Source organism: Ricinus communis, chromosome 5, assembly GCF_019578655.1.
Source record: "Ricinus communis isolate WT05 ecotype wild-type chromosome 5, ASM1957865v1, whole genome shotgun sequence".
NCBI classification, from domain to species: domain Eukaryota; kingdom Viridiplantae; phylum Streptophyta; class Magnoliopsida; order Malpighiales; family Euphorbiaceae; genus Ricinus; species Ricinus communis.
In genome coordinates, this window is record NC_063260.1 from 12,790,118 (window position 1) to 12,816,809 (window position 26,692).

Genomic DNA, 26,692 nt, shown 5'->3' on the forward strand with positions numbered 1-26,692 from the left:
TCTAATTTATCATCATTTTCTAAAATAACTTAAGAGCCACGTACTCACTCTTTAAATTTAAAGAGCGAGTGAGTGACTCTTAAGTATATTATATTATTTATTTTATCTTTTTTATTTTTTCTTTAAGAGTTACATTTACTCTTCTTACTTATTTCTCTTTCTCTTTATTTTATTAAAAAGGTTAACTGGGGATTAAAATAGAAAATATTATTAAAATACGTTCACATTTCAAGATAAATTAAAATAAAAAATTTATTATTTATAATTTAATAGAGAAACATATAAGAAATATTGTTGGAATTTATAAGAGAAAGAAAATTGAAAAAGATAGAGAAAAGACATTGTTGTTCGGTTATATATGGTAGTAAGAGCAATTTAGAAAATTTGTTTGAGATGAAAAGTTATTATTACTGGAAAAAGCAAGATTTTTTTACACAACAATTGTTGCATTTTTTTTCTTTAAAATATTCATTCAGCCTCTGTTATGAAGTGTGCAGATCACATGCTTGACTAGTCAAAATTTGGGTTTAAGTCATCCAAATATAAATAGTTTTAGACCTATTTGCTGAAAAAGTTAAAATTTGATCTACTTGAACTCTTGACACAAGTTAAGGGGGTTTACTGACCCTTTGTCCAAAGAAAAACACAAACATACCCTTTGCCTCCCCATAATCAGCCGTACACCCAGACCAAAACGATCTGAAATGCCGGAAAATATTGAGAATAACCAAATTACCCCTTTATAAGTTAAAATTACTAAATTAACCCCAACTATACATCTAATTTTTCTTTCACCATTCAATTGTCCTTCCGGCTTTCCCTTTCCTCCTGTTAGATAGAGAAAGTGCGAAATTGTAAAGGAGAAAAAGATGCTACCACATCAATGGACTCCACCTTGTGGAAGTCAGTGCACCCACAAATACGCTGCTCTAACTCAAATTCCATGTACGCTTGTTTTCCTTTTTTTTTTTTTTCTCTCAATTCCTTTCGCTTCTTGTTTCTTTTGATTCTTTTAATTCTAATTATTACCAAGTCACATATTAGGTCTTAGATTTGGTGTTTATCATAGATGTGTGATTCATTTATTGTTATTTCACTTGATTATCTGACTATGGATGTATAACTTTCTGGTGTGAGTGATATAATTATGTATTTATGGAAATTATTGCCTGGTCTAAGTGTAACTACCCACCTGTGCATCAAACAGATAGATGAAGATGATTGAAACATGTTCTTGAGCCTTAATATAAAAGAATGTGTCAATTATCCAATGTTAAAGTGTAACATTTATATATACGTGTATATTCCTATTTATTGCAATGTATCCACCTAGTACAGGAAGGAGTAGCTATATTTTTATATATATAAATTGCTTAGTTTGTGATAATAGCCATTTAGGTGTTTGGTTATCTGGTTTAAATCATAAATGAGTAAACATATAGGATTTTTTAGTGCTGTTAATTGTTCTTTATCATGAATTCGACTTGTGCTGCTATGTGTTTGGTCATCCTGATGCTGGGACTTACTGACCATTTTGCATGTATCTTGGTGTTTGTAGTGATGCATGTGTATGATATGTAAAGGGGAATGCATGAAAAATGATTGTATTTATTTAGTTACATTTGGAAAAGAATTTTATGAATTAATGCTATTTCGTTATCTGTACCCTAGTAGAAACGGGAGCGCTAGGAAGCAAAGCTTTTGCTTTCTATATATAGGGCTAGTTGTGAAATTTTTAAGAGATTTGTAAACTTTTTGGATGTAAATTGGCAATCTTATTTACTATTGAGGTTTTGTTGACACCCAAACTGAGGTGCCTATGCAATATTACAGGATGGTTTTTGTACAAATTATTTTGTATGATACAAGTCCATTTGAGTGTGTCATTTTAGATTCTACTGATCAATTGTTTTTTTATTTACTCAGGTATCCTGCCAGCAAGGTTATTTGAATTTGAGTAGAGTTATTCTGATTTGTTGTTTATGAATATCTTTCGATTGATAAGGATATTGATCTATTATCAAACTATCACATTGATAAATGTAATCGGTGCCATGGATTTTTTCAGGGAGAGTATTTTGCAAAAAAGGTTGTGATGCAGATGGAGAAACATGGGAAGAATGTGAGTACTAATATGCTTTATTGCCATTTTGCACCAGAGATATGTAAAGGTGTCAATTAGTAGTTTGTCGCTTGCGCTTAATAGTTGCACTCTCTGTTTCAAGTCCTGGACGATAGTGTCATTAAAGTTTTTTCTTGTACTTTCCTTTCCAAATTTGACTCTAAACATTGGAATCGTCTATCATGATATACAACTAATAATTTATTTGAGAGTGCTGTAAGAAATGAATAAATTATCAGTTAATGTATTAATATTAATGTAAATAATGAGTATTTGTAAATAATATAATATATATTTCATTAAATTACAATTATATCAAAAGTAATTAAATTTAATGCATCAAGGTTTTCTTTACAAAAACTGTTACCTCAGTGGGCTAAATCTGACGTGCTTCTTGAGGAAAATAGGACTGCAAATTCTTAGCTGTATCAATTTATGAAGCACAGCACAGGAATGTAGTTTGGCTACACTTCACTTGTGCTGAAGTATATTCTTGGTCCAGTTTAGCTAGATCAATAGCCATTTATTTAAATTCAATATAACAAGAAATTACTAGTTTGAAACGTTAACCAGCAGTAATCTAAAGGAGGCGCATATCGACAGATAGTGTCATTTTCTGGTAAAATGACTTTTAACTCTTTTATCTTTTTGAACCTTTAGGTTTGTCAGAGTGCAATGAAATATGCTACAAGGATCCTGTCTTCAAGGACCAGCAGTGGAGTGCTTATATTGACCGGTCTCCTGGAGCTGCCAGATACTCTGAGGTATATCATCTTGTCATATCTTTTTCTTTTTTTCCTTTTTCAAAGTTTTCTATCATTGTATTGCACTGAAAATTTAAATAACTACCATGCACTGGACATGATCAAAGTCTTTAATGTAAGATCCTTTTGGGAAATTATTGACCCTATGGCCCTGACTCTATGAATGCAGATCTTCAATTGAGAGTTTTTCATTCAATGAATCTCATCCAAAAGTACAATATTTATTCACATGTTTGGATTCATATATTTCACTTAAGACGTTAGGCATCTTCGAGGAAGAACAGCACCCTAGTCACGCAGAAGTTGTTCTTGTTAGATGGCTCCGTAAACCCATTCCAAGTTTACTTTAGATGATTAAGCACTTCCAACAGAGTTAATCACCTTTAATTGATCCATTCGACTTTCTAAATCTGAAAGAAAAGCTGTTGTCAAGATCTGGTATCAAGACAATAATGGAATAGTTTAATTCACGGAAAATTATGTTGGAAATTATCAACATCATGCATAAAGCATTCAGTTATAGCTATAGCTGGTTAAATCTTGTGGATATAGTTAAAAATTATATCATTTGTTCCAAAAAGAAGAGTGATGATAGCAGTAATCATATTTCGTTATTGCCTTTCTTTGTGCAGGAATGCTTCCATGCCTGTGTAGCTGGTTGTGGTTACAGGGTGAGTTTGTTCTCATGGTTAAGCTTTTAGTTGCAGTATGCCATTTTAATCATTAGAATCATGTTGAAGTTATTTTGATGCGTTTAGGACTATTTGTTTGGTAAACCTCTTCTGTATCATCTAGAAAACTCTCCTGTATAATACGAAAATCTAACCTTAACTTTCTCCACTTGTGTGGAATGTATGGATTTTTCAATAGCATTAACTGAATAAATGTATAAAAATATGCTGCAAGCACGCTTGCCCGTTTCCCTGTGTCACCCCTTTTTTTTTCCCCTCCTGGCTTCTCTAGTGGTTATAGTAGAATTGACCAATTCTTACCATTATTTCTTTTGTTGCTGCTGATGAGTTTGCTAGTTATTTTGGACTGCAGTTTGAAATTGAAGCAGAGAAAGTCGATCAGATTCGTCCAAACAGGCCATGCAAGCTTCCTCCCCCACCCCCAGCTCAGAAGCCACCTCCAGTAGCTACTAAACCAGGCGAACCTACTCAAGACGTACCTTGCACTTCTGCATAGTGAGGGTAAAATTAGGTAGAAGCGGAAAATAATAGATGCCGTATCATATCAATTTTGTTAGCTATCTTTTATAGTCTTAGGGCCTTTTAATTTGTGGCCCTCATTGGGTTACTGAAGCTTCATGGCGCAGTAGTGACGTCGCCGGGTATTCTGGATTTTGATAGCGTCCTTGGATAACTGAATTGTACAATCAGCATAGGCAGGCTTCAGAAAGTATAGAGCATAGTTTCAAAAATGTACCCTGACTGGTTCTGTTATTTCGATCATATAGGTAAAACTTTTTCATGGTGGCCTTAGCAGTTGTGATTTAGAATTGCTTTAACAATCAATCAAATGTACACCCGTTTGTTCTATTATTCTTCGGAGCCCATTTTTGCAGTGTGTAATCATTACGGTACCAGTATGAAATTGGGGCTTCAGCTTATGCCCAATTTCAACTCAATTTTAAATTTATTTTTTGGCGGATTCTGCGTGCCCCGCTCAATTAGATTGAGATTCAGTATCTGTAATAATAGTAATAGTAATAATTATAATAGTAATAATAATAAAAGAATTCTGGGTGAAAAAAGAAAACGGTTTTTAAAAATTTTACAGTATTGCTTTTTTTTTTTTTGAACAAGTAAAATGCAAATTTAACAGTATTAAGTGGATTAATTTGAGTTCTTTTTAATTACAGTCGAGTGTTTGTAACCTGGTCTTGCTCCCCGTGCTCGAGCCTCGAAGTCCTACTGTGATGAGACCGATAGCAGAACCAAAACTCTATAAACGACGTCATATTCAGCAACCTAGCATTTACAGTCACAGCAATCAGAACCATTAAATCACCGATCCAATAACCCTAATTCAAAAGAACACTGTAGAGAAACTTTTAGCAAGTGAAAAAAAATGCCTCAAGTGAGGATCATTGCTAAGAATTTCATGGACATGGTGGCGTCTTTGCCTGCCATGAAGCTCGATAAGCTTTACACCAATCCCTTCATTTGCCAAGCCATTCTCAGGTAATTATTATTATTATTTAGTTTCTCCCCTCTTTTTTTTTTTTTTTTCTATTTTACAAGTTCTTGTAAACTGAAAAAGAATTATTGAGTTCCTTTTTTTTTTTTTTGAGGTCATTGCCGCCTTTAGCGAAGAAATATGTGGTACAAATATTGTATATTGATGGTCCAGTAGCAGACAAAACGCTAGAAGAATGGCTACTTCCTGATGGATCATCTAAGCACAGAGTAGCTATTGATCGATTGACCCAGTTGAGAATTTTCACTGAGATTGTTGACAGGTAGAACCTGCTTTCTATTGGAGAGATTAATTTAAACTGCACGTTTTGGCTGAAGTTTGTTTTAATTTATAATACTAAATTTGGCAGGAAAAAGGAAATCAGTTACAAATTAAATCCTACATTTCAGACTAATCTCCAGAAGCATTTAATAGATGGGTAAGTTTTATTCTTATTAGACATGTTTAGCTTTTACTTGTTGCATTCTTAGTTTGGATTAACATAAACAAATAAATACACAACTAATTAAGATATTACCTACTGTCAATTTTATTGCTTGAGCGTTTGGTTGATGACACCATTTTGCTTGGGCTTTGTATGTGTTTTATTTGGTGCTTAATAAGAACTTTTGTATGGATAATGCAGGGGAGTTTTGCCTGGGGAACCATTGGCTTCAAATATCGCTGTAAGACTCCCAACATTGGAGGAACTTGATACATATGCACTTGGACAGTGGGAGGTGTTAACTCTGTTTATGTTTTCTTTTTCTTTAATTATCTTTTTTATCTTTTCACATTTCTGTTTAAGGAAAATGTATGCTAGTTCTTGTTTATCATGGTAACGACTATGACTTAATGATATCGCTACTTTTTACCTCTTGATAGTTGGTTGTTTATTAGATTAAAACTGTTTTCTTATTGCTGATGTTTGTGTTAAACCAGTGTTTCTTGCTGCATCTTATAAATTCGGGACATGCAGAAAGGTCAACTAACTTTAGCTCTTCTATGATGAAAATATTCCAGCGGGGTCTTTTGACTCAAAGGTATTATTGTCTTTTTCACCACAAAGCTGCTTCTTTTTTAACATTGAGGATTTTGCATTTCATATTTGTAACATCCTTTGCATTTGCCTTTTCTATAGGGACAAAGAAGCTCCACGATTAACTGAGAGTGGTTTCCAGTTTCTGGTGTGCATTATGTTAATTATGAACAATTTGCACTTTGTGATTGTTCATTATTGGAAATTGAAATTTCTTTTAAATATGCAATTCCAGCTGATGGATACAAATGCACAACTTTGGTATATCATCAGAGAATATATTTCTAACTCTGAGGTATGGATCCATTAAGTCTTTTAGGTTGTTTCCTCTTCTGACTTTTGCCCCTATGTGATAGCAGACTTCTTACTACTTCTATTATATGACTCTCTTACTTGTAAATTCATATCATGGCCATTTCTTCAAACAATGGCTATTGATGATCCAAGCTCCTTGCTAGTTGCTTGGTTTTGGCACAGCTAAAGCAGACTGCTCGCTTGGGATTATAGTAAGGCTAAAATCCGCCTCAGTTCAACTTGTGGGGCTTGCAGGCCTGTGATCTTCTTGAGTCTCAAGAACTGGAATCATAATAATTGTTTATTATTTGAAATCACTCTTTTCCTTTTTGTTCCTGTAAATGAAAGAGAATACATTTCACACAATTAAGTCTAAGATGCAAATTCTCTGCGTATTCTCCTATATTTATTCAATCTAGAAATTATTAATAAATATTCTTAAGATTAATTGTCGACATTGTCATTAAAAGCTAAGAATTAACATAGACGTCTTAAATACTTTATTTTCTTTTGAGCTTTTTAAGCAATAGTGATGATAATCATAATAGTAACTAGAAGGGCTGAATCTATTGATTACTCAACCCCAATCTTTTCTTACCTATGCTATTGTCAGCCTTGTCGGTGAGCTCTAGTTATGCCAGTGAGCTTGCTTCACAATGGGTAAACCCGGTTCCAGCTGACTTTACTTGCACTAGCAGCCTGATATTTGTTGGTTTTATTTCTTTGCAGTGCTAAACAGTGGTTATTTTATTCCCCCTTCTTTCTTTTTGAGTTGCATGTCTTGTATTATGATTTTCTTTTCCCTTTTGGTTCAGGAGCGTGGTCTGGATTCAGCAGATCTGATTTCCTTTTTGCTAGAGCTTAGTTTTCATATCACTGGTGAGGTATTGAGTCAGACTTTTCAGCTTATAACTGATGTCATGGATGATCAATTACTGCTTAAAATGAAAATTTGTTTGGCTAAATCTTTTCAGGGTGAAAACCCTCTTTCTTCAGTAGATTATTCAGACAAGCAGGAGTATATTCTCTAACACTCGTTCTTTACTTCTTCATGATTTAGGCATATAATATGATTATGTTGACTGAATTTCAGAGGAATATGATAAAGGACCTTGCAGACTTGGGATTGGTGAAACTTCAGCAGGTTATCTAATCTGTTTATCTTGCTTTTCTATGTGCTATTTACCTTTTAGAGAATAGGTATTACTTTACTGCACTTATTAAAATCTATATTTTCAGGGCAGGAAGGAGAGTTGGTTTATACCTACTAAATTAGCTACCAATCTCTCTATGAGCTTGACAGATTCATCATCACGGAAACAGGTGTACTAGATGTAATCTATATACAGAATGCAACTTGGCTTTCTAACCATAATTACTATTGCATTTTCGCCTGTTCTGTAACAAATTTTGTTTTCATCTGTTTCCTTTACTTATTGCAGCATGCATAGTGGAACCCGATATGACTTTGATGTAGATTCAGAATATATAGATTATGTGCGATGATTAAAACCACGATCACTCTTGTCTTGGCCGAAGTGGGAGTTTGAGACATGGCTCTGTTAGGAGGGAGGGAGTTTGCCCTTTTCTCTCACGTGGTCTTTTGTTCTCCTTTTCAGGGATTTGTTGTCGTGGAAACAAATTTTAGGATGTATGCATACTCAACGTCTAAGCTGCATTGCGAAATTATGCGTCTTTTCTCAAGGTATGCCCTTTCCTGCACATCTGAATTTAAAGTCTAGTTACTCTAAATTACTAGTCCCCATCTGGTAAGCACTCGACTCTGGTATTGATTGGTGAAGTTAAGAAGTGAAGCTTTCTGCTTATATATGCAGGGTAGAGTACCAACTTCCAAATCTTGTTGTCGGGGCAATGACGAAAGAAAGCTTGTACAGTGCTTTTGAAAATGGCATCACAGCAGAGCAGGTGAGCTTTCTCATAACCAACTGTACTGTTTCTCATATCCTTGTCGGTGTCATAGTAACTGAATGTATTCTTTGTCAAAATTCAAAAAGGCCTTTCCGAGGCTGCTAATAGGGTGCTGAAAGATTACAAATCTAAGATGTTAGGTCTGGTTTGTTTCTATTTGCCATTTTGGGAACTATTATGCTTGAGCTTACTCTAATTCCTCTTCCTTTGCAGATAATTTCTTTTCTTCAGCAGAATGCCCATCCTCGTGTTGCTGAGAGAATACCTTCTGTTCCTGAGAACGTCACAGATCAGGTGATAATGACTTCTATGTTCAGATATATTTTCTCCTGTCACTGGGCTAAAAGTTTAAATTTTGTATTTGCAACTTTCCATGAAAAGCAAATCAGTTCTGTTCTTCACATATTACTATCGATTATAGAAAAATTTATATCTTGTTCTTGTTTCCTAGTTTTGCGAAATGTATTCCATTCTTTTTATGTGACAGATAAGACTCTGGGAGTCGGACATGAACAGGGTTGAGATGACCCCTGCACATCTCTATGATGAATTCCCCTCTAGGGTAAGCCGAGTACCTTATTCTTGACTGTTAGTTTGGTCACACCTGTTCGTTTTCTCACGTTGTATCTTTTCACCTGCCAGGATGTCTTTGAGGCCGCTTGTAACTTTGCACGAGACTGGAATGGTTTACTGTGGGAAGATTCGAAAAGGATGCGCATGGTAGTGAAGGCAGAGATTCACCTGAACATGCGAGAGTATCTTCGTGGACAGAAGTAAACCAGATCCACGAGATGGAGCTCAAGTACATAATATGTATTCCAACCAAATCGCCCACAATATGGTGTATTACTAGGAACGAAAACAAGCAATCATTTCCAAAATTTTGAAAGGTTTATTGTTATTAATTTTGGTTCTACAATGTACATTTTAAAGTTTTGACCAAATTCTATCTAAGAAAGCTTTTAAAGGCTCATCTGATCTTCAGCTTTTTGGCAATGTCTTCCAAATGTTTGCATTTTTTGTGGGTCAATTATTCAGCCTTTGTAAATGAACATGTGAATATTGCTGCATATTTTTGTTCGAGGCAAACGTTTCAGTCAGTTTATCGAAGATTATAAAGACAGATGGAATTCAAAATCTTGGAAATTTCTTCAGATTTGGTTGGTTCCTATAATGTGACAGTCTAGAGTTTTTATAAAATGAAGGAATATGTATGTATAGTAAAACCTCTATATAGTAGTCTGTACAGAGATAATCTTTTTATAGTAATAAAAAATGAAAATCAATCAGTTTAGACCGGTTAATAAATAAAATAAATTTTTTATTATAATAAGTAATAAATTTTTAAATTTTAATTTAAAAAATATTTTTTATATAATAATATTTATATATATAACTTTTAAAAATAGATATTATAATGTGTTTATTCTTACTATAATATTATTTGTTTCATTAATATTATTTGTATATTATGACAAGATATTTATTTATTTTATCTATTCACCAATAGGATTAGGTATTAAATCCAAAAAAAAAAAATTTCTTTGAAGTTATAATTTTCTCATATATACATATGCTTAATCTATCTTAGACTCGTAAGAGGAATCCAAACAAAAGAAAAAATACATTTCACTTGTTGCTGCCCAGGATCGAACTGGGGACCTTCAGTGTGTAAGACTGACGTGATAACCACTACACCACAGCAACCGACGGTAGAAGGGAGTTGAAAGCTAAATTAGAATCTCAGCTCACGACAGCATTAAGAACTTACCGTAGAGTTTCCAAGAAATTTCGCAGCTCAATCATTATTCGATTATTATAACCTACTTCTATCTAACATGTCCTTTTGTTCTATGAAAATGGATGTTTTCCCATGTGGTTCCGTTAAATTAATTGGCATTATCTGTGCACAAGAAATTCTCTTCAGTCGTGTTTTGCTCATTTAACATTGTTGCAACCAAAATGTTGGTTTCTTTTTCTCACCTCAAATTGTAACGTAACATTTGAAAGAATAACAACTTTTGTTTAAGTTCTAGAAACTTTGGAGCGTTTAATCATTTCCTTGAATATTTCAGCAAGTGTTTGGGGCATTAAGAGAAATGGCAAGCGTTGCTAAGACTTTACTCAGGTCCATACTGAAAATGCTCAATTCAGTAATGGCAATAGTTGGGATTGCAATGATTCTTTATGGTCTTTGGATGGTAAGAGTTTGGCAAAGAGACATGGAAGAGTCATCATCCTCTGACACTTATGATTCGTCTGCTCTATGGTATATACACTATGATTCTTCTGCTCTTTTTTCCTCAGGAAGTTTCTTCGTTTATGCTGAAACACATTTTATTGTAGATATTTTTGTACTTCTGTCCATTTTCTCTTTTCTTGGAGCTCGAACTTTACTTGCATTTCTCCGTAATATTGCAGGTTCATATACACTTTTCTTAGCATTGGCATTGCCTTATGCCTCATAACATGCTTAGGCCATATTTCTGCTGATAGCTCAAACGGTTTCTGCCTTTCTTGTGTATCCTTTTTCACCCTTTACTATGGCATTCTTTCTCTCTCTTTTCTTTGTTGTTGGAGGATCTTCAAATTAAACCATGCCAATATTAGAAAGGAAAAGAAAATGACCTTAATAGAAGACGCAGTATACAGTGATTATCTCCATGATTCTCTTAGTGGAATTAGCAGTTGGAGCTGATATACTTCTAAATTCTGACTGGGAAAAGGTACATCCTCCTTCTACTGGATGTATAAGATATTTCTTCTTGGCTTAATTCTGTGTTGATGTATCAGGATTTACCTGAGGATCCAACAGGAAGGTTCCATGATTTTAAAGAATTTGTGAAGTCTAATTTTGATGTCTTCAAATGGATAGGCTTGTTGATAGTCTTAGCTCAGGTATTTTCTTGTTCCTTTAGCCGAGTACTCAACTGGCCTAAGGTTCAGTACATCACTGAATTATCCATCTGCCCTTCTGCAGGGATCTTCTATTTTACTGGCAATGGCTTTGAGAGCTACTGGACTAAATTATGAACCCAACTATGATAGTGATGACGAATACCCACCGGGGAGGCTTCCACTTATCAACCACCATTTACAGCCATCTCCATACGGTGTCGGAGATCCAGGTCTCGCTTCCAAGAATGATGCATGGAAAGTAAGAATTGCACTCAGCAGAATTTTCACTTCATGACCTTTTTTATACTACGCATTTTCCTTCTTCATTGTATCCTTTTGTAGACAGACAAGTGAAGAGAATAGCACCGAATTATCAAGATAAAAATGGGAGAGCAGCACAGTATTGTTGAAGCAGACATTTCAGGTCAGAGAGACATCGAGATGGAAGTAAATGGCAACTGCAGAATCTCGTGGAAGTAGATAGAATACTTGTAATTCATGGTGTGCGCCATTGCTCTAAGACGACAAACCAGAACACTTTTTCTCCTCCCATTGTCATTTAGATTAAGCCTGAAAGCAATTAATATTAGTCTTTTAATACGAAATGTCAAGTCACATGGTTGTATTTGAGAAATCATACAGAAAATTCTGGTGCAGAGAACATAGATGATGCCCAATCCTCCTCTGCAATTCAATCAAAGCCCTTTCAGGTTGCAACTTGAAACAATTAGTATAAGCAAAAGGAAGCCATGGTAGTATATTTTACCAAAATGAAGGCAAATCTTATAATCCAAGCAAAGCTTAATGCCAAGGACGGGAACAAAATTGAACTCAGAGAACATCAATTAGACAAGTAGAGAAAACAGCCGTCTTTTTGTTCAATTTGCATACATAAGCAAGTAAACTAAAAGCGGAAGAATAAACAATCAACTCATCTTTTCAGTCTAAGACTACAACAAAAAATTTAATGCTTCAAAAATGTTACAGACTATAGATTTTCCATATTTTCTTCACACAAAAAGACTATCCCATGTGCCCCTATTCAGATTTCTTTGTGGTAGTTGACACCTTTCTCTTCATTCGGCTAAAGGGCCCGACTGTTCTGTCCATAACATACATGTATATGACCTGACTCCAAGATTTATACGAGTCTAAACCTTCATAGTATTCTGGTGCAATCTCCTTCACCTTGTGAAGCTTGCTTCCAGGGATCCTAGGGAAATCATGGTGTTCATTATGGTATCCCACATGCCAAGTAACAAAATTCAGGGGGCCATAATAAGAATATGTTTCTTGCTCCGGGTTGAAGACGTAATGTTCTGAGATAAAATGAGCAGCCATTGGATGCATTCCACCTCCAACAAATGTGGAAAGGATCAGATAAGCAAAAGATTTCCAGCCCCAAAAATAAACCATAGCCACATCCAAAGCAATCTGAACAAAAAGGTTGATGAATTCCCAATAACCAGGGGGCTTTGGTTTGAGAAATAGAGGCCTCAGAGCATAGAAGAAGAGTTGGAAGATAACCCATATGGATTTCGTGATGACATTCCTCACTAGATGAGCTTCAATTTGGCTTGGGATATCCATATCAATTCCATCTACTCCTTGGAAGCGGTGGTGTTCAAGGTGGTACTTCTGGAAGGTTACAGACATGGGTACGCCAACAGGAAGGTTGGCAAAAATCCCAAGCCACCTATTATAGACAGGAGTTGAGAAGGCAAGGTTGTGGCTCAGCTCATGGATGGCCAAGAAAAGATTATGGTTGAGGAAAGAGCCAAAAAAGTAGGCTATTGCCAGTATCTTCAGCCAGCCAGAATCATGAAGTAATGCAGCTGTGCCAAGCTGAAGCAAAACCACAACAGAAACCTGAAACACCACCAAATTTTAGATAATGGACCGTTATTAAGAAAAAAAGAAACAGGCAATTGACAACATCCATAAAAACAGCAAATAAACAGTGCAGTGCCCTCCATCTTTGCATAAACCAGAAACGTTGTCTCATAGTCTTGTAGAAATAAAAGGAAAAAAAAAATGACAGACACATAAACTTGACCATTTCAAGAGCTAAAGAAATGTGAAAAGGCATATTTGGAAATATAAGAGTGACCTATGAGCAGGTAATTACAAATGACAGCTCGAATTGCTAATGTCAAGCGAAAAGGTAATATGATTCAAAAATTAAAATTTTAGTCGAATCAGAAAGAATTGCAGTTGCTCTTCACATTATTAGTGCACTTATCATTTGCAAGAATACGATTCATCTTTCACGGATCACAAGTAATTTTGAAAGGGGAAAAAGGTGAATATGTGATCTGAAATGCAATAAAAGGAAAAAAAGAGAGTCAAGAAATGGATTGCAGTCAGTAAATCCCAAGAAATTAAGGAAGTATCGTTTACAGGGTACGAGAAAAAGATTTATGAAGCATATAAAAAAGAACTCATAATAAAAAACGATGAATATAGTCCATTAATGGTGATAAATATATATTAAAAAAAAAGGATCAAAAAAGTAATTGTTGGGTACATAAGTGAGTAAAGCAAATGCTGGTTGCGGAAGCTGGGAGGGACATCAGACAACATTAAAGTTAAAGAGAAGAGAAAGAAATTGAAGCAGAACACAAAGCATCCCAAAGACAGTAAATAAAAATGACACCAGCAATACGACAAAGACCACAGAAGAAAATCCACAATCGAGTAAACAAGTCTAAATCTGTAAAGAAAGGAAGTTGTAAGTGATGCAAGACACAATGAACAATCAAGAAATGGAGGTACATTATATCAGATCTAACGGAGGGAGAAAGACCTTAAAGAAAGCGAAAGGATCAGGGCCGAAGAGTTGTTTAATTTGGGGGTACTGAGAGAGGATCTGACGCCGTCTTGAAGCATGAGGTTCATCTGTATATGACCAGAAGAAGTCTGTTGCCATTACTCCTTCTGCTTCTTCCTCCTCCACATGCCTCTCTCCCCCTTTGCCCATCTCTTTTCCCTTTCTTTCTTGCAATTCCTTCTTTTTTTTTTCGTCTACTTTGTCCTCTCCTTTTCAACAGACATGAATCCAATTTTCTTTTTCTTCTCTGGTTTTTCCTTAACTATCGGTGCGGCTTAAAAATAGAGGCCAAAAAGATACTCACAGCAATTCGTTATTTAAAATTACTTTTTTTATAATTTTTTCTTTAAAAAAATAAAAAAGAAAGAGAATCATCCAGTGTCCTTATGCGTATGCAAAAATTGTGTGTTCAGTAACCGCTTTCATCACCTTTGGTAGCTGTGTCTATTTTCATGCTAATCCAAGGGAGTACGAGTTGTTCGTCTCAAAGACGACGTCGTTGTCAATTTCATTCTTCGACAGAAACAAGATGCATGCTGGCGCTCCCGTCCACAAGAAAGGCAGGGAGAGAGGGAGACCATAAAAATCAAATTTTCAAAAGCCAAGATGTAGGGTTGACAGGTTGTGCCTTGTTGTTTTATTATATCTTTCTTCCCATTTTCATCACAGTCCTAACGTGCCACTAGGTCCCACTTCTTCCAATTTCATTTTCTTTTTTTGTTCAAGCTTGGGCCATTCATCTTCATATTTGGGCTGTCACATATTCAGATAGTAGATTTCCTGAAAATTGGGCCCAGCTCAGCACAAGTGAAAAAGAAACCAAGTAGCTTTCCTTACCATCTCAACAAATTGCTTGGCTTTTGCGCACAGCCATCAATTACGGAGAATGAAACTACTTTAAAGTATCGTATCAGGAATTACAATACGAGATTCCTGAAGCACAATGTCCGTCCGCCAGGAGATTTCTGTAAGAATCTGATACGTACGGAGGAGAATTTTGCATTAACTATTGCACGTCGCAAGTAAATGCGAAGCTATACAAGAAAGGATGTACAAATGTGCTGAATAAATACAACTTATGAGCCGATCCCCCACCCATCTCTCTCTCTCTCTCTCTCTCGACCTTACCGATTCATCTTCCTAACATCGCTAGTTGGAATTCTTCTAACTAGATGCGGCAAGAAACTACCCCACTGAAATTCCTTAAATTTCGGCCTCAATCTCCTTTTCCTTTTTGGCCAAATCAGTTTCAGTGAATTCTTTTATGTTATGTAAACAAAAGAAAGAAAAACTACTCATGCAAAGCAACTCCCCTTTTCTTTAAACTTTTGCGAGATGGGTACTGCTCATCCAAACACCATTGGAGATGGAGATAATCAGACAGTTTAGTTTAGTTTTTGCGCCGCCTATCTAAGGTGCGAATCATATGTGTCAAAAAGGGAATCCGGAACAATCAGTGGCAGCTTATCTATGTACATGAATAGCCTTCTAAGATTCTCCCTTGTCACTGTTGCCGTGTCCACTACATCCCTACTGTCTGTGAACACCCACAGGTCTCCAGAGTTCACTCTTTTAAGACTGTCCCGGCAGAAAGGACATGACTGTGATCTTGACCTCCTGTAAACCATGGCAACATATCTTCACTGTCATCAATCAAGAAAGAAAAACATTTAAGATACAAGCATGCAGATTAATGCCGGCTAGGACGCACAGATGATATACCATGCTATAGCATTTACCGTAACCCGTATTTCTTAAATCAGAAAATTACAACATCTGAAGTCGAAAACGATGGACGATATATGCTAAGACTGCAGAGAAATGAAATCACAGCAGAATTCAGTGTTTTGATGGGAAAATTATATATGATTTAGGACCCATCTACAAAGTCACACTCGCAATTTAAATATCTACCACCATGAACTTTCTATCCATAACTTAGAACACATCTACAGAACACACATGTAAGCTGAGCAGGATAGGTGTCAAATTCCAATCATCTAGCTTAGAAAATTCTCTGATTCAACAGTGAACCTCTGATAAACTGCTCAAGCTTAGTGATTCATCCGCAGATGATAACTTCGAATACTACTCCTATAGCAGGTCAATGATATATGAACATAAGATGGAACTAAATCCAGGCAAGTCTCAGTAGCATGGAGATGGAACATCAATCTCTCCCCTTTTCTCATCCTCCTAAAAACACACAATCAGCACGGACATAGAAAGAAGGGAAGAAGAAGAAGAAGAAGAAGGCACGCGATAAACCATCTGATTCTCTCACTTAAAGTTAACTTGAATAAGCTTAAGTGTGGCGCAGCAATCTATAGGCTAAGATTAGAAAGCAAAACCTTTTGGGACACATTTACCTAAAAAGGCAGGATGCTATAAACAGACATCTGTTTTCACTGGAAAAGCTATTGTCAACATCTAGAGATGTAAAACAGATCAAACATCAACTATGAAATAATTAACCAAAGGAGAAACAAAAAGCTAACAATAGATTCAAATATATTCCAGAGATATAACGCAAATAAGAGTACAACAGAAGCAACATAATCTACAAATTAACTAAACATGCATCCTGGTTACCAGGTTTGAACAATATGGCACCCCTATACAGCAAAAATCAAGCAATTACATGCTTAATCACGTAGCAAGAACTATTCAATAAATTTGGAATATTATCAATACAATGTATGTCTGGTTTATATCAAACATGCCAACAAGATATTCTAAAGTCTAGAGCTCAGTTTTACAATAAACTTAGTTTGCTTATAACCAACGCCGGGATTTAATCAAGTAAAAATCTAAACAAGCTTTCATTTTAACCCAACACATAAACTTTAGATTTGCAAATGGATTCCATAAAATTCTACTTGGTCATGCATAATGACATAGGTTATGCAATTCCAAGTACAGCAAAATGAAACAAACCCATCCTTCATGAAACAGTTGATATATATTCATGTGATGTAAGATCAAAATATCACATTGCCTGTAATGGCAATAGAAGGAAAGAAAGAAAGAGGAGAAGGAAAAAAAGAAAAAAGAAAAGGAAGTCTAACAGAAGGCAGCATTCACCGTGGCAGAGATATAAAGACACTTGAAAATTATGGCAACTACAGGACCAGAGTAACTTCAGAAGTTCAGATGTCACCACAAAAAAGGTGGAGGCAGTGGGAATGTGAGAGAGAAAGAGAGAGAGAGAGAGAGTACCATTCATGGTAACATTTCAAACACAGGGCATGGTTGCAGTTTGGCAATACAATCTTACTATTCATCTCCATGCATATTCCACACTCCTCTTCTCTTTCAATATCTACATCTGTTCGAAGCCTATGTTCTTCCTCATCTCTTCTTCGGTACCTTTCCAAACATACTGCTTTCTGTTTCTTGTCTTCTGTATCAGTGACCCCTCTTTGAAGCTGTAATAAAGAGGGATAAATAACCGCTGACCAAGAGACACAATAAGTAAGATAAGAGAGTTGCCAAAAACTTGGGACCTCATATACAGTACCAAAAATACTTGAAAAATGCAACTAACCATAGAACTCCCTTATACTTGCTTTTCTTTCATGAGTAGACATGGTGGTTGTGCCATCCACATATACCTGAGGTATGAAACAGATCCATAAGTTAAGCCTTATCCATTGTTCGCATTGTGACAAAACAGGAAAGTGTGTGTTTGTTCCATCGATAGAAACAAATTCGAACCTTATAAATTAGGATTCTCAACAATCCAAGGGCACCTGCAAGGTGGCAGTCTGTCCACTGAACTAGAAAAAGGAACAGGTGGGCAGCTGGACTATATGACATTCTCATCTGAAGGCAGGCACCATCATAATCTCTTGGAAAATCTGAAGCCCTACACGTGGCATTGCAGGACGTATTCAATTTAGCAATATGGTAAGATTGTCGGTAAAACATACAAATCACAAGAAAAGTTTCCAGAGCAAAGACCAAATATAAGTCTCAGAGGTAGTTGTTAGTATTTATAAAACAGAACAGGAAATATCTGCCCTTGAACACCTTGAATGAAGTTTTGAAAAACTTCAAGCCATATACAAATACAACATTCGCCTATTGGGCCTTATCTCGTTAAGCTAGCATTCTCTATGTCTCGAAAGGAGGAGCCTTTATAAAGTCTTGATCTTTGCAGAAATTATAAATCAATGGTGCTACTAGTAATGTTGTTTTGGAGATTTAAGATAATGTCATAAAAGCACTATCAGGTGGAACCCATCAATCACGTGAAGTCAAGACAACTCCTTATCAAGATAAGGATACTGAGTACTGCCAATCCCTCACGCCCCTAGACCCCAAAAGAACTGATAACTGATGAGAACATAAAAGGAAAGAATCACCAAAAAAGAATCAAACACACACACAAACCCGCAGGATCCTCCAAGTTGCTTAAGCCAATGTAAACCACCTGAGAATTGCGAGAGAACTGAGAACCATTTTCTAATCCGGCAACAGTTGGATGCCATTTAAGTGAGAGAAAAACACAAAAAAGGAAAAGGAAAAAAGAAAACTTATAATAAGAATCACAATTCACAACCCAGACAAATTTAATTAAAACTCTCACCTCCATGAAGAAATGCATAAAAATTTAAGCATTAAATGAAAAAGAAAAAACCATCATAACATTCTTACAACAGCTTGGAAGACACACGGAGAGAGAGTAAAAGAAATCAAAATCATATTTTGGTCACGGATTTTACTGAAAATTAATAGCCTCAGAGCATAACTGGCAAAAAAAAAATCTATGAAGAAAACCAGAAAATAAAACAGAAACTTTCCCAATATGGTTCCAGAACAGCAATAAAAATGCAAAGGTCAATACTTTAGAACTCACATTCAAGCACCCGCTGCAACAATTATAAAAACAAAAGAAAGTTTTAAAGACTAAATTTTCAATTATATAACAAGATTAAGGAAAAGAAAAACCCAAAGACCCCAAAAGGAAGTAGAGACTCACAGAGTATTAGCATGTTGAATATCAGCTTCAAGAACTTTGAGGGAGTCTTTGAATGACTTTCTCATAGAAGCTACGTACATCTCCTCCTCAACAAACCCTCAAATCACACAATAAAAATTCTCCAAGCACACACCCTCAAACCCAAAAACCCAAAGTCACTCTCTCTCATAAAATAAGCTTTAGATTTTCAAATTTAATTTAGTGTTTTGCAGGAGGTGCTTTGCTTCTATTCTCATGAAAGCGAAGCCGATAGAATAGAAAGAGAAAGAAAAGGGGGCACGTGGATAAGAGAGAAATGATGTCGTGGAGCGTTGAAAATAAATACAAATATTGTTTATTAATAAAATAATTACTACTACTATATTGGTAAAGGGTGTAAGTACAAATACAGATAAAATATCTGACTGCATTTCCGCCTTATCCATTGCAGTCTTTGTCTGCCACTTTATTTTTATTTTTTTATTTTTATTTTCCTTACACTTTCGGTTTTCTTTTTTGCCCTTTTAGCTTTGCCTCCACGCACTTCCATGATTCATGATTGTTACGTTTTTTTACCCTTTCTTCTCCAGTTCTCTTTCTTCCCAATTGTACATGTTCACTGCCCCTTGATCGGGCCGGTCCGGTTTAAATTCAAGTAAGTTTATAATTTATATATTAATAGATACATAAAAAGAAATCAAATTTAAAAGTATTTTAATCTTATAGATAATCAAATAGTTCTGTGCAATTTCTTAAATCTTGTATGAAGAGGAATTCTTTAGGATAATTGCATTGCAATAATTTGTATTATTTGTTACTAATAGGGTCATCAATTTTTAGAATGTTACAATGTAATAGATTTTTATGAATTACTTTATCTATATTAAGTGTATATATTAAAATAAATAAAAATATTTTATATTTAATTATTTAAAATTAATAAATATATAATAATTATTAATCGGGCCGATGAAATAATAGAATATATAAAAAAATTATATCTATAAAGTCCAATTAATTATTTTAATAACAAATAATAGCGGGCCAAGTATATTAAATTAAGTCAACTGAAAAGTCCTATATAATCACTATTAATGCAGAAGATGATAGCCAAGCAGCCATAAACTCATAATGTTTTCCTACCAAATAGAAGATTATATTATGGTTATGTGGTAATGAACATTAATTAGTGTAGCAAGATTGTTTCACAAAATTTGCATTTGGAAAGCATAGGCCCATAATGATGCTGGGTAATTACCGGATTAGGGAGTCATTATTTCCATTCCTGTGTATGTACAACCCTAAATGATTCATTTTCTCACATATTGTAAATCCTCTTCTATCATATCACTCCCTATTTCTTTTTATTCTATTTTTATAAATAACTATCTATCTACAGATCATTTATTATTGTTATTTAATTAGTTTATTAATTCTATATATTCTTCTATTAATTTAGATTATCATAATTTATATAATTTTTAATTACTTATTGATATTAAAATTATCAAGTATTACTAATTAAATTATAAGAAATAAATAGAAGTATGTAATAAATAAAAAATAAATAGTTACTGCACATAATTAGTGAATTTAATATTTCAATTATAAATCTATGATACACTATAATAATTCTTAAATATGCTTACTCTATGTTTTAACATAAAAAAAGATTACAGTAATAATATAAAAATGAAAGAAAAGGAATAGCATTTAGATATTAAAGAATGCAAAGTAAATACTGAAGTAATTATAGAATGAAAAAAGAAAAAAGTAATAATATTCCCCATGTTATTCAACCTAAGTTTATAGATTAAATATCTATTAGTCCAACTCCTACTAATTATAGCAAATATTGGTTAATCATTGAATATTGACATAGGATTAATGATATCATGAAACTTAGAAGATTAACATTGAAATGCAATAATCAAACCAGATGCAATTCATCATTTAATTATTTATTTTTGAAAAATTAATTATTTTTTTTAAAGAGAGAAATTGAATAATTATTATTATATTTCTGTCCAAACCAGAAGTAGAATAAATCATGGCTGCTCCTTCAACAGCTTACATACAACTAATATTCCCATCAATTGAGGATTAAAAAAGGAGAATGTGACTTTCTTTTTTACCTTCTAGAATGCAGCAGTTTTATTTGATCCAAATAGCCAAATTGGACTCTGCAATGTTCTTCAAGGAATAATAAATTCAATGTATTTGCGGCCAGTGACTCAGTGGTCAGTCGGCAATCATCAAAAACTCCAACAATTCCAAGAACAAAAACTTCATATACAAGGTGGAAAAAAAATAAAATATAACTTTAAATAATCTTGACAAAAATGTAAGGCTTTTATATTCATCGTTTGATATATATTATATAATTAGTAGCTCTTATTTAATTTTATAATAGCTGCATAGTCCATTTTTTTTATCACACCTTTTATATATAATATTTTTATCGAATTATATTAATATATTTTAAGACAAAAATATAATTTTATAAAATGATTAAATGGGTAAGAATTGGGATAAAAAGAATTGTCCTTAGTCAATTAAGTAATTTTATAGATTTATATGCATAGTAGTAGCATGGGATGGAGTGAAGTGATTTATATATTTTTATTTTTTATTGAAACATGTATACAAATTATGTGTTGTATAATGAAGAGCTACATTCTTGTAAATTTTGATTATATGTGATTTAAATACTTTTAGAAAACTACTCCAATTTAAGAATAATTATTATGACATGCGAGACTTTATAAGAATATAATTAGATATTTCACTTGAAAAAAATGAATTACAACTCTTTCTCAAATAATAGTTAATTCTTTTTATTTTTTTAATTTAAAAAAGATGTAAAAGAAAGTATAACTAACATAAAAAAAATAAAAAAATAGATGTTTCAAGTTATGCTCTTAACAAAAATATGGGCATTATATAATTGAAAAATATAATGAATGAAGCAAAACATATGAAAGTGGGAGTGAGTGATTAGTTGATAGTGAAAATGAGGAGAGAATGGAGAAAGATGTTTTGGGTGGGGTGGGTGATGACTGATGATGAGATAATGTGGGTTAGGTCCACACCACATAGATAATATAATTAATTCTCTCTATCATGGACAACAACCTACTCCCTACTTTTGTAAATTAATAAAAAAATAAAATAGGGATAAGAAACATCAATGCTTAATTTGTCTCTTTCAAAGCTCAACTACCAAATAATCAAAATATTAATCATTTATTTTCTCTAGAGCTGGAATTACGCTGGCACCAGACTTGCCCTCCAATGATCCTCGTTAATGGATTTAGATTGTACTCATTCTAATTACCAGACTCAAAGAGCCCGGTATTGTTATTTATTGTCACTACCTCTCCATGTCAGGATTAGGTAATTTACGCAATCAAAACTACGTGCATAGGACGCCCGAGCACTGCAGCTCGTCTCTAGCCTCAACACAAGCACGAGCCCGTGCAAGAAATGTATCATCGACCAGATCCAAACTCCTCGCAACAGGGAGTGCGCATAAGCAGAATAGGACGAAATCCTATGATGTTATCCCATGCTAATGTATACAGAGCGTAGGCTTGCTTTGAGCACTCTAATTTCTTTAAAGTAAGGCCGGAAGGGACGACAGTGCACACCGCTAGGCGGACCGGTCGACCCAACCCAAGGTCCAACTGCGAGCTTTTTATTCTCTTCCCTTATTCACTATACCATCCACTATCATTTATGGATTCCTAGCAGGAATGACCAAGTTGAAATTTGAAATATATTAGAAAATGTTTTATTCTCATTTTCAATTATTTTACTATCTGTGAAATATAAAATTGTAAGAAAAATATATTCTCATGTCTTGATGAGATTAATTGAAGTATTGATTATACTAAAATTGCAAGAAAAATATTTTTATGACATTTAAATTTTTGATAAATATATTTATTTTTTGTATTGACATGTATATTTATTTTTTACCAATAAAACTCAAATTTAGATATATATTAATAATATCTTAATATTATATTAACTAATCAGATAATAATACTAATTTTATTTCTAAAAATAGTATATTAATTATATTTTAATATTATATTAATTAATAAATTATTCTAAATTATATCTAATAATAAATTAGTTATTTTATAATTATATAATAAATTTTTAATCTTAGAAAATAATAATAATAATTATTATTATTATACTGATAATATTAATTTATATGATACTAAAATTAATTAATAAATATTTTAAAAATAATTTTTATATTATTATAATAATAAAATTTTAAAAAAATTAGAAAAGACATTTACAAATAGTTAGTTTAGTATTATCTTTAAAATATTATAAATTAATACTAAATATTAAAGAGTTTATTAAATGATATCTATCAATTTCATTTTATTGAAGCAATAATAATAATGACTATGCAACGTATGGATAAACGACTGATATATGACAATCCCTGCAACTGCGAGAATGCTTTTGTATCTTGGGTTGTTTGCCGCGGTTTGAATTTATATAATTCAAATGTATTAGAAATTTAGAATTTAGAAAAATTTCTCAAACGGAATCGAATTTTAATAATTTTTAAATTATACTAGAATATATAATTTTTTTTAAAATTAAATTTGTATTTAACATACGGTTCAAATTATAGATTCAGATCTAATTAAAACGGTTCTTATAAAGAATTCAGATTTAACAAAATAGTACGACAAGAAATGAGATGATGAAAATTTAGAAGTTTTTTAATTTTTATATAATAAAGAATTATATTTTTTAAGTTTAAACAATTTCCAATTAACTTGAAATTTACCATAAAATTTAAGTTAAATAAAAAAATTAATAAAATTATATATTACATGCCCTTCTTTAATAGCCACTGTAAATTAACATATTATGTAATAAAAGTGAATATTATAAAACTAAAATCTACCCTCATAGTTGTAATTTTAAATTTATTATATATTTATAACAATGAGCTTACAATGTATATATTATATGCCGATCTTTTAATTTTGTTAGTTACAGTGATATCTAAGATTATATTAAAAGATAAATTAAGTGTAGTTTGGTTTGAAAAAAGTTAAGCAATCAATGATACTTTTCAGTTCTATTTTTTCGATACAATTTAAAATATTTGAGTCCTGTGTTTAGTCCGTAATTACTAATTAAGATATGCAAATATTTATATTAAAAAAATAATTAAATATATTTTGTTAAGAAGTTCAAGCAAAAAATCTAATTATGCTATTTCTTTAAAATCTTAATATGTCCGTTCTACATAAAAATGAAATGTTTCAACTGTGGGCAGGGCTTAAGGAAATATTAGGTTAGAGTAAACATATTGGGCTGGATTAGTTCTAAACTATTCTTTTTTTCTAAAAGAAAAATTCAAGCTAAATTTGAACTCAACCCGGCCCTACTTTTGAATCAATTTAGGGTTAGCTTCTAGGATGCGAAATAGTTAAAAATGTTTGTGTTAATTCCCAAAAGCTTTTGCAGATTTCTACCATTTTTAGGCTTAATTACCTTTTTAATTCCGAATTTTAGACTTTTTTTTCTTTTCAGTTTTATCTAATTCTTTCAAAGTTTTTATTTTAATAACAAATTATGAGATTTTTTTGGATTTAATATTCCGGTAAAATTTGACTAAAAGTCATGATGATTATTGCTGATATGGCATAGCATTTTATTTAAAGAAAAATCATTGTCTAAGTTTGATATATGTCCATATTTATACATCAAACCGATAAATTATTGATACATATATATTAGTTTTAAATAATAGATATATATATCTGAGAAAGGAAAAAAGAAAAATATTCTCTTATTTTTTTCATATATCAAACATAGGAAAAACACAACTTATATAGACTAGCTAAAGGATAGAAAAAATCTTGGATATGAGCTAATTTATCTTATCCCTAAACCTTAGAATGTTTATCTATATCTCTAACAAACAAAAACTAATTAGTTATTCTAGCTTATCAACACTCCCTCTCAAGTTGGAGCAAATATATCTGTCATGCCCAACTTGCTAAGTTGAAATTCAAATTGCTGTATAAACAACCCTTTAGTTAAAATATATGCCACCTGCTGTGTAGTTGGTACAAATGGAGGACAAATAATTCCTTCTTCAAGTTTTTCTTTTAGGAAGTGCCTGTCAATTTCAATACGTTTTGTCCTGTCATGTAAAACAGGATTATATGCAATACTGATAGCTGCCTTATTGTCACAATACAGCTTCATACGTAAACTCACAGACCTTTTAAGCTCTTGTAGAGCCCTTGTCAGCCAAATAATCTCACACACTCCCTGTGCCATTGATCTGAATTATGCCTCAACACTACTTCTAGCAAACTACATTCTGCTTTTTACTTCTCCATATGACTAAATTACCCCAAATAAATGCACAGTATCTAGAAGTTGACTTTCTATCAGTGATTGAACTTGTCCAATTAGCATCCGTGTACACCTCAACTCCTTTTTTTTTTCTTGAAAAAAAGTCCTTTTCCTGGTGTACTTTTCAAATAACGAAGAATTCGATATACAGCTTCAAGATGTTCTTCATATGGAGAATACATAAACTGACTTACCAAGCTTACAGCGAAAGCAATGTCCGGACGAGTATGTGATAAGTAAATCAGTTTTCCAACCAACCTCTGATATCTTCCTATGTCTACTGGAACACCATTCTTTACCTCCCCAAGTCTAGAATTAGCTTCAATTGGAGTTTCAGAAGGTTTACAACCACATATTCCAGTTTCTTTCAAGAGATCTAGAATATACTTCCGTTGTGAGATAACAATGCCTTTCTTTGACCTTGCCACTTCCATTCTAAGAAAGTATCTTAGCTTGCCTAAATCTTTCATTTCAAACTCCTTGGCTAGGTTTTGTTTCAATCTGCTTATTTCAATTATATCATCTCCAATTAAAATTATATCATCTACATAGATAATTAAAACAGAAATTTTGTCTTCAATAGAACTCTTTATGAAAAGAGTATGATCAGATTGACTTTGATTATAACCTTGACCTTTAACAAACTTTGTGAACCTCTCGAATCATGCTCTAGGAGATTGTTTAAGGTTATATAAAAATCGTTTTAGCTTACATACCTTGGTTCTAAATTTCTAAGCAAAACCAGGTGGAGGTTCCATGTATACTTTCTCCTCTAAGTCACCACTCAAAAAGGCATTCTTCACATCTAGATGATTCAAAGACCAATCTAGATTAGCTGCAACAAACAAGAGCACTAAAATAGTATTGAGTTTCGCCACAGGAGAAAAAGTTTCATAGTAGTCCACTCCATATGTTTAAGTAAATCCTTTGGCTACTAGACGAGCTTTATATCTTTCCAAGGATCCATCTGAATTGTACTTCACAATAAACACCCATTTACATCCGACAACTGTCTTCCCATATGGAAAATCCACTTCTTCCCAAGTAGCATTCTTCTCCAAGGCTCTTATCTCCTCCAAAATAGCTTCTTTCCACTCAGAAGCATTTAAAGCCTCCAAAACACTATTTGGAATAACCATACTAGACATTTGTGAGATAAAAGCACAATATGATGATGAAATATTTTTGTAAGATACAAATTTGACAAAAGATGTTTAGTATATAACCTGACACCTTTCCTAAGCGCAATGAGAAAATCAAG

The 26,692-nt window shown here is 33.2% G+C and overlaps 5 protein-coding genes, 1 long non-coding RNA gene and 1 other non-coding gene across 13 annotated transcripts; 3 read left to right on the plus strand and 4 right to left on the minus strand.

The window, feature by feature from the left end:
• The first annotated feature begins 727 nt into the window (after positions 1 to 727).
• On the plus strand, positions 728 to 4,430 carry LOC8279487. Its single transcript, XM_002519000.4, has 5 exons — positions 728 to 945; positions 2,069 to 2,122; positions 2,783 to 2,886; positions 3,519 to 3,557; positions 3,931 to 4,430. The coding sequence occupies exons 1-5, from the start codon at positions 870 to 872 to the stop codon at positions 4,072 to 4,074; spliced, it is 417 nt and encodes a 138-aa protein (XP_002519046.1). The 5' UTR covers positions 728 to 869; the 3' UTR covers positions 4,075 to 4,430.
• LOC125370109 lies at positions 3,051 to 4,011 on the minus strand. Its single transcript, XR_007215938.1, has 2 exons — positions 3,879 to 4,011; positions 3,051 to 3,296 (listed from the first exon to the last, which is right to left on the minus strand). It is a non-coding gene; the product is annotated as an uncharacterized LOC125370109 (long non-coding RNA).
• Positions 4,206 to 9,302, plus strand: LOC8275581 (general transcription and DNA repair factor IIH subunit TFB2). 2 transcript variants are annotated; one of them, XM_002518999.4, is made up of 16 exons: positions 4,206 to 4,345; positions 4,751 to 5,072; positions 5,183 to 5,350; positions 5,438 to 5,506; positions 5,714 to 5,807; positions 6,010 to 6,110; positions 6,209 to 6,254; positions 6,342 to 6,401; positions 7,216 to 7,284; positions 7,461 to 7,544; positions 7,640 to 7,723; positions 8,020 to 8,105; positions 8,236 to 8,326; positions 8,543 to 8,623; positions 8,817 to 8,891; positions 8,972 to 9,302. In XM_002518999.4, the coding sequence occupies exons 2-16, from the start codon at positions 4,960 to 4,962 to the stop codon at positions 9,104 to 9,106; spliced, it is 1,356 nt and encodes a 451-aa protein (XP_002519045.1). In that variant the 5' UTR covers positions 4,206 to 4,345; positions 4,751 to 4,959; the 3' UTR covers positions 9,107 to 9,302. The 2 variants fall into 2 exon arrangements, with proteins under 2 accessions (XP_002519045.1, XP_015574628.1); XM_015719142.3 differs by having other exon boundaries at positions 7,494 to 7,544.
• Positions 9,303 to 9,963: 661 nt separating this feature from the next.
• TRNAV-UAC lies at positions 9,964 to 10,036 on the minus strand. Its single transcript has one exon. It is a non-coding gene; the product is annotated as a tRNA-Val (tRNA).
• Positions 10,037 to 10,189: 153 nt separating this feature from the next.
• Positions 10,190 to 11,842, plus strand: LOC8279485 (tetraspanin-19). Of its 3 annotated transcripts, XM_015719121.3 has the most exons (7): positions 10,190 to 10,293; positions 10,405 to 10,598; positions 10,751 to 10,850; positions 10,975 to 11,055; positions 11,123 to 11,227; positions 11,310 to 11,486; positions 11,574 to 11,842. In XM_015719121.3, the coding sequence occupies exons 2-7, from the start codon at positions 10,429 to 10,431 to the stop codon at positions 11,607 to 11,609; spliced, it is 669 nt and encodes a 222-aa protein (XP_015574607.1). In that variant the 5' UTR covers positions 10,190 to 10,293; positions 10,405 to 10,428; the 3' UTR covers positions 11,610 to 11,842. The 3 variants fall into 3 exon arrangements, with proteins under 3 accessions (XP_015574607.1, XP_015574605.1, XP_015574608.1); XM_015719119.3 differs by having other exon boundaries at positions 10,207 to 10,598; XM_015719122.3 differs by having other exon boundaries at positions 10,210 to 10,598; positions 11,570 to 11,842.
• Positions 11,843 to 12,043: 201 nt separating this feature from the next.
• LOC8279484 (sphingolipid delta(4)-desaturase DES1-like) lies at positions 12,044 to 14,764 on the minus strand. The gene is made up of 2 exons (XM_002518997.3): positions 14,034 to 14,764; positions 12,044 to 13,096 (listed from the first exon to the last, which is right to left on the minus strand). The coding sequence occupies exons 1-2, from the start codon at positions 14,205 to 14,207 to the stop codon at positions 12,266 to 12,268; spliced, it is 1,005 nt and encodes a 334-aa protein (XP_002519043.1). The 5' UTR covers positions 14,208 to 14,764; the 3' UTR covers positions 12,044 to 12,265.
• A 272-nt stretch (positions 14,765 to 15,036) lies between these two features.
• On the minus strand, positions 15,037 to 19,343 carry LOC8279483 (E3 ubiquitin-protein ligase AIRP2). Of its 4 annotated transcripts, none has more exons than XM_048373815.1 (6): positions 19,042 to 19,339; positions 18,453 to 18,492; positions 17,775 to 17,925; positions 17,605 to 17,671; positions 17,277 to 17,511; positions 15,037 to 15,674 (listed from the first exon to the last, which is right to left on the minus strand). In XM_048373815.1, exons 1-6 carry the CDS (start codon positions 19,052 to 19,054, stop codon positions 15,464 to 15,466), a joined length of 717 nt encoding a protein of 238 aa, XP_048229772.1. In that variant the 5' UTR covers positions 19,055 to 19,339; the 3' UTR covers positions 15,037 to 15,463. The 4 variants fall into 4 exon arrangements, with proteins under 4 accessions (XP_048229772.1, XP_048229773.1, XP_015574604.1 ...); XM_048373816.1 differs by lacking the exon at positions 18,453 to 18,492 and adding an exon at positions 18,919 to 18,931 and having other exon boundaries at positions 19,042 to 19,337; XM_015719118.3 differs by lacking the exon at positions 18,453 to 18,492 and having other exon boundaries at positions 15,037 to 15,700; positions 19,042 to 19,343.
• Between the last annotated feature and the right edge of the window lie 7,349 nt (positions 19,344 to 26,692).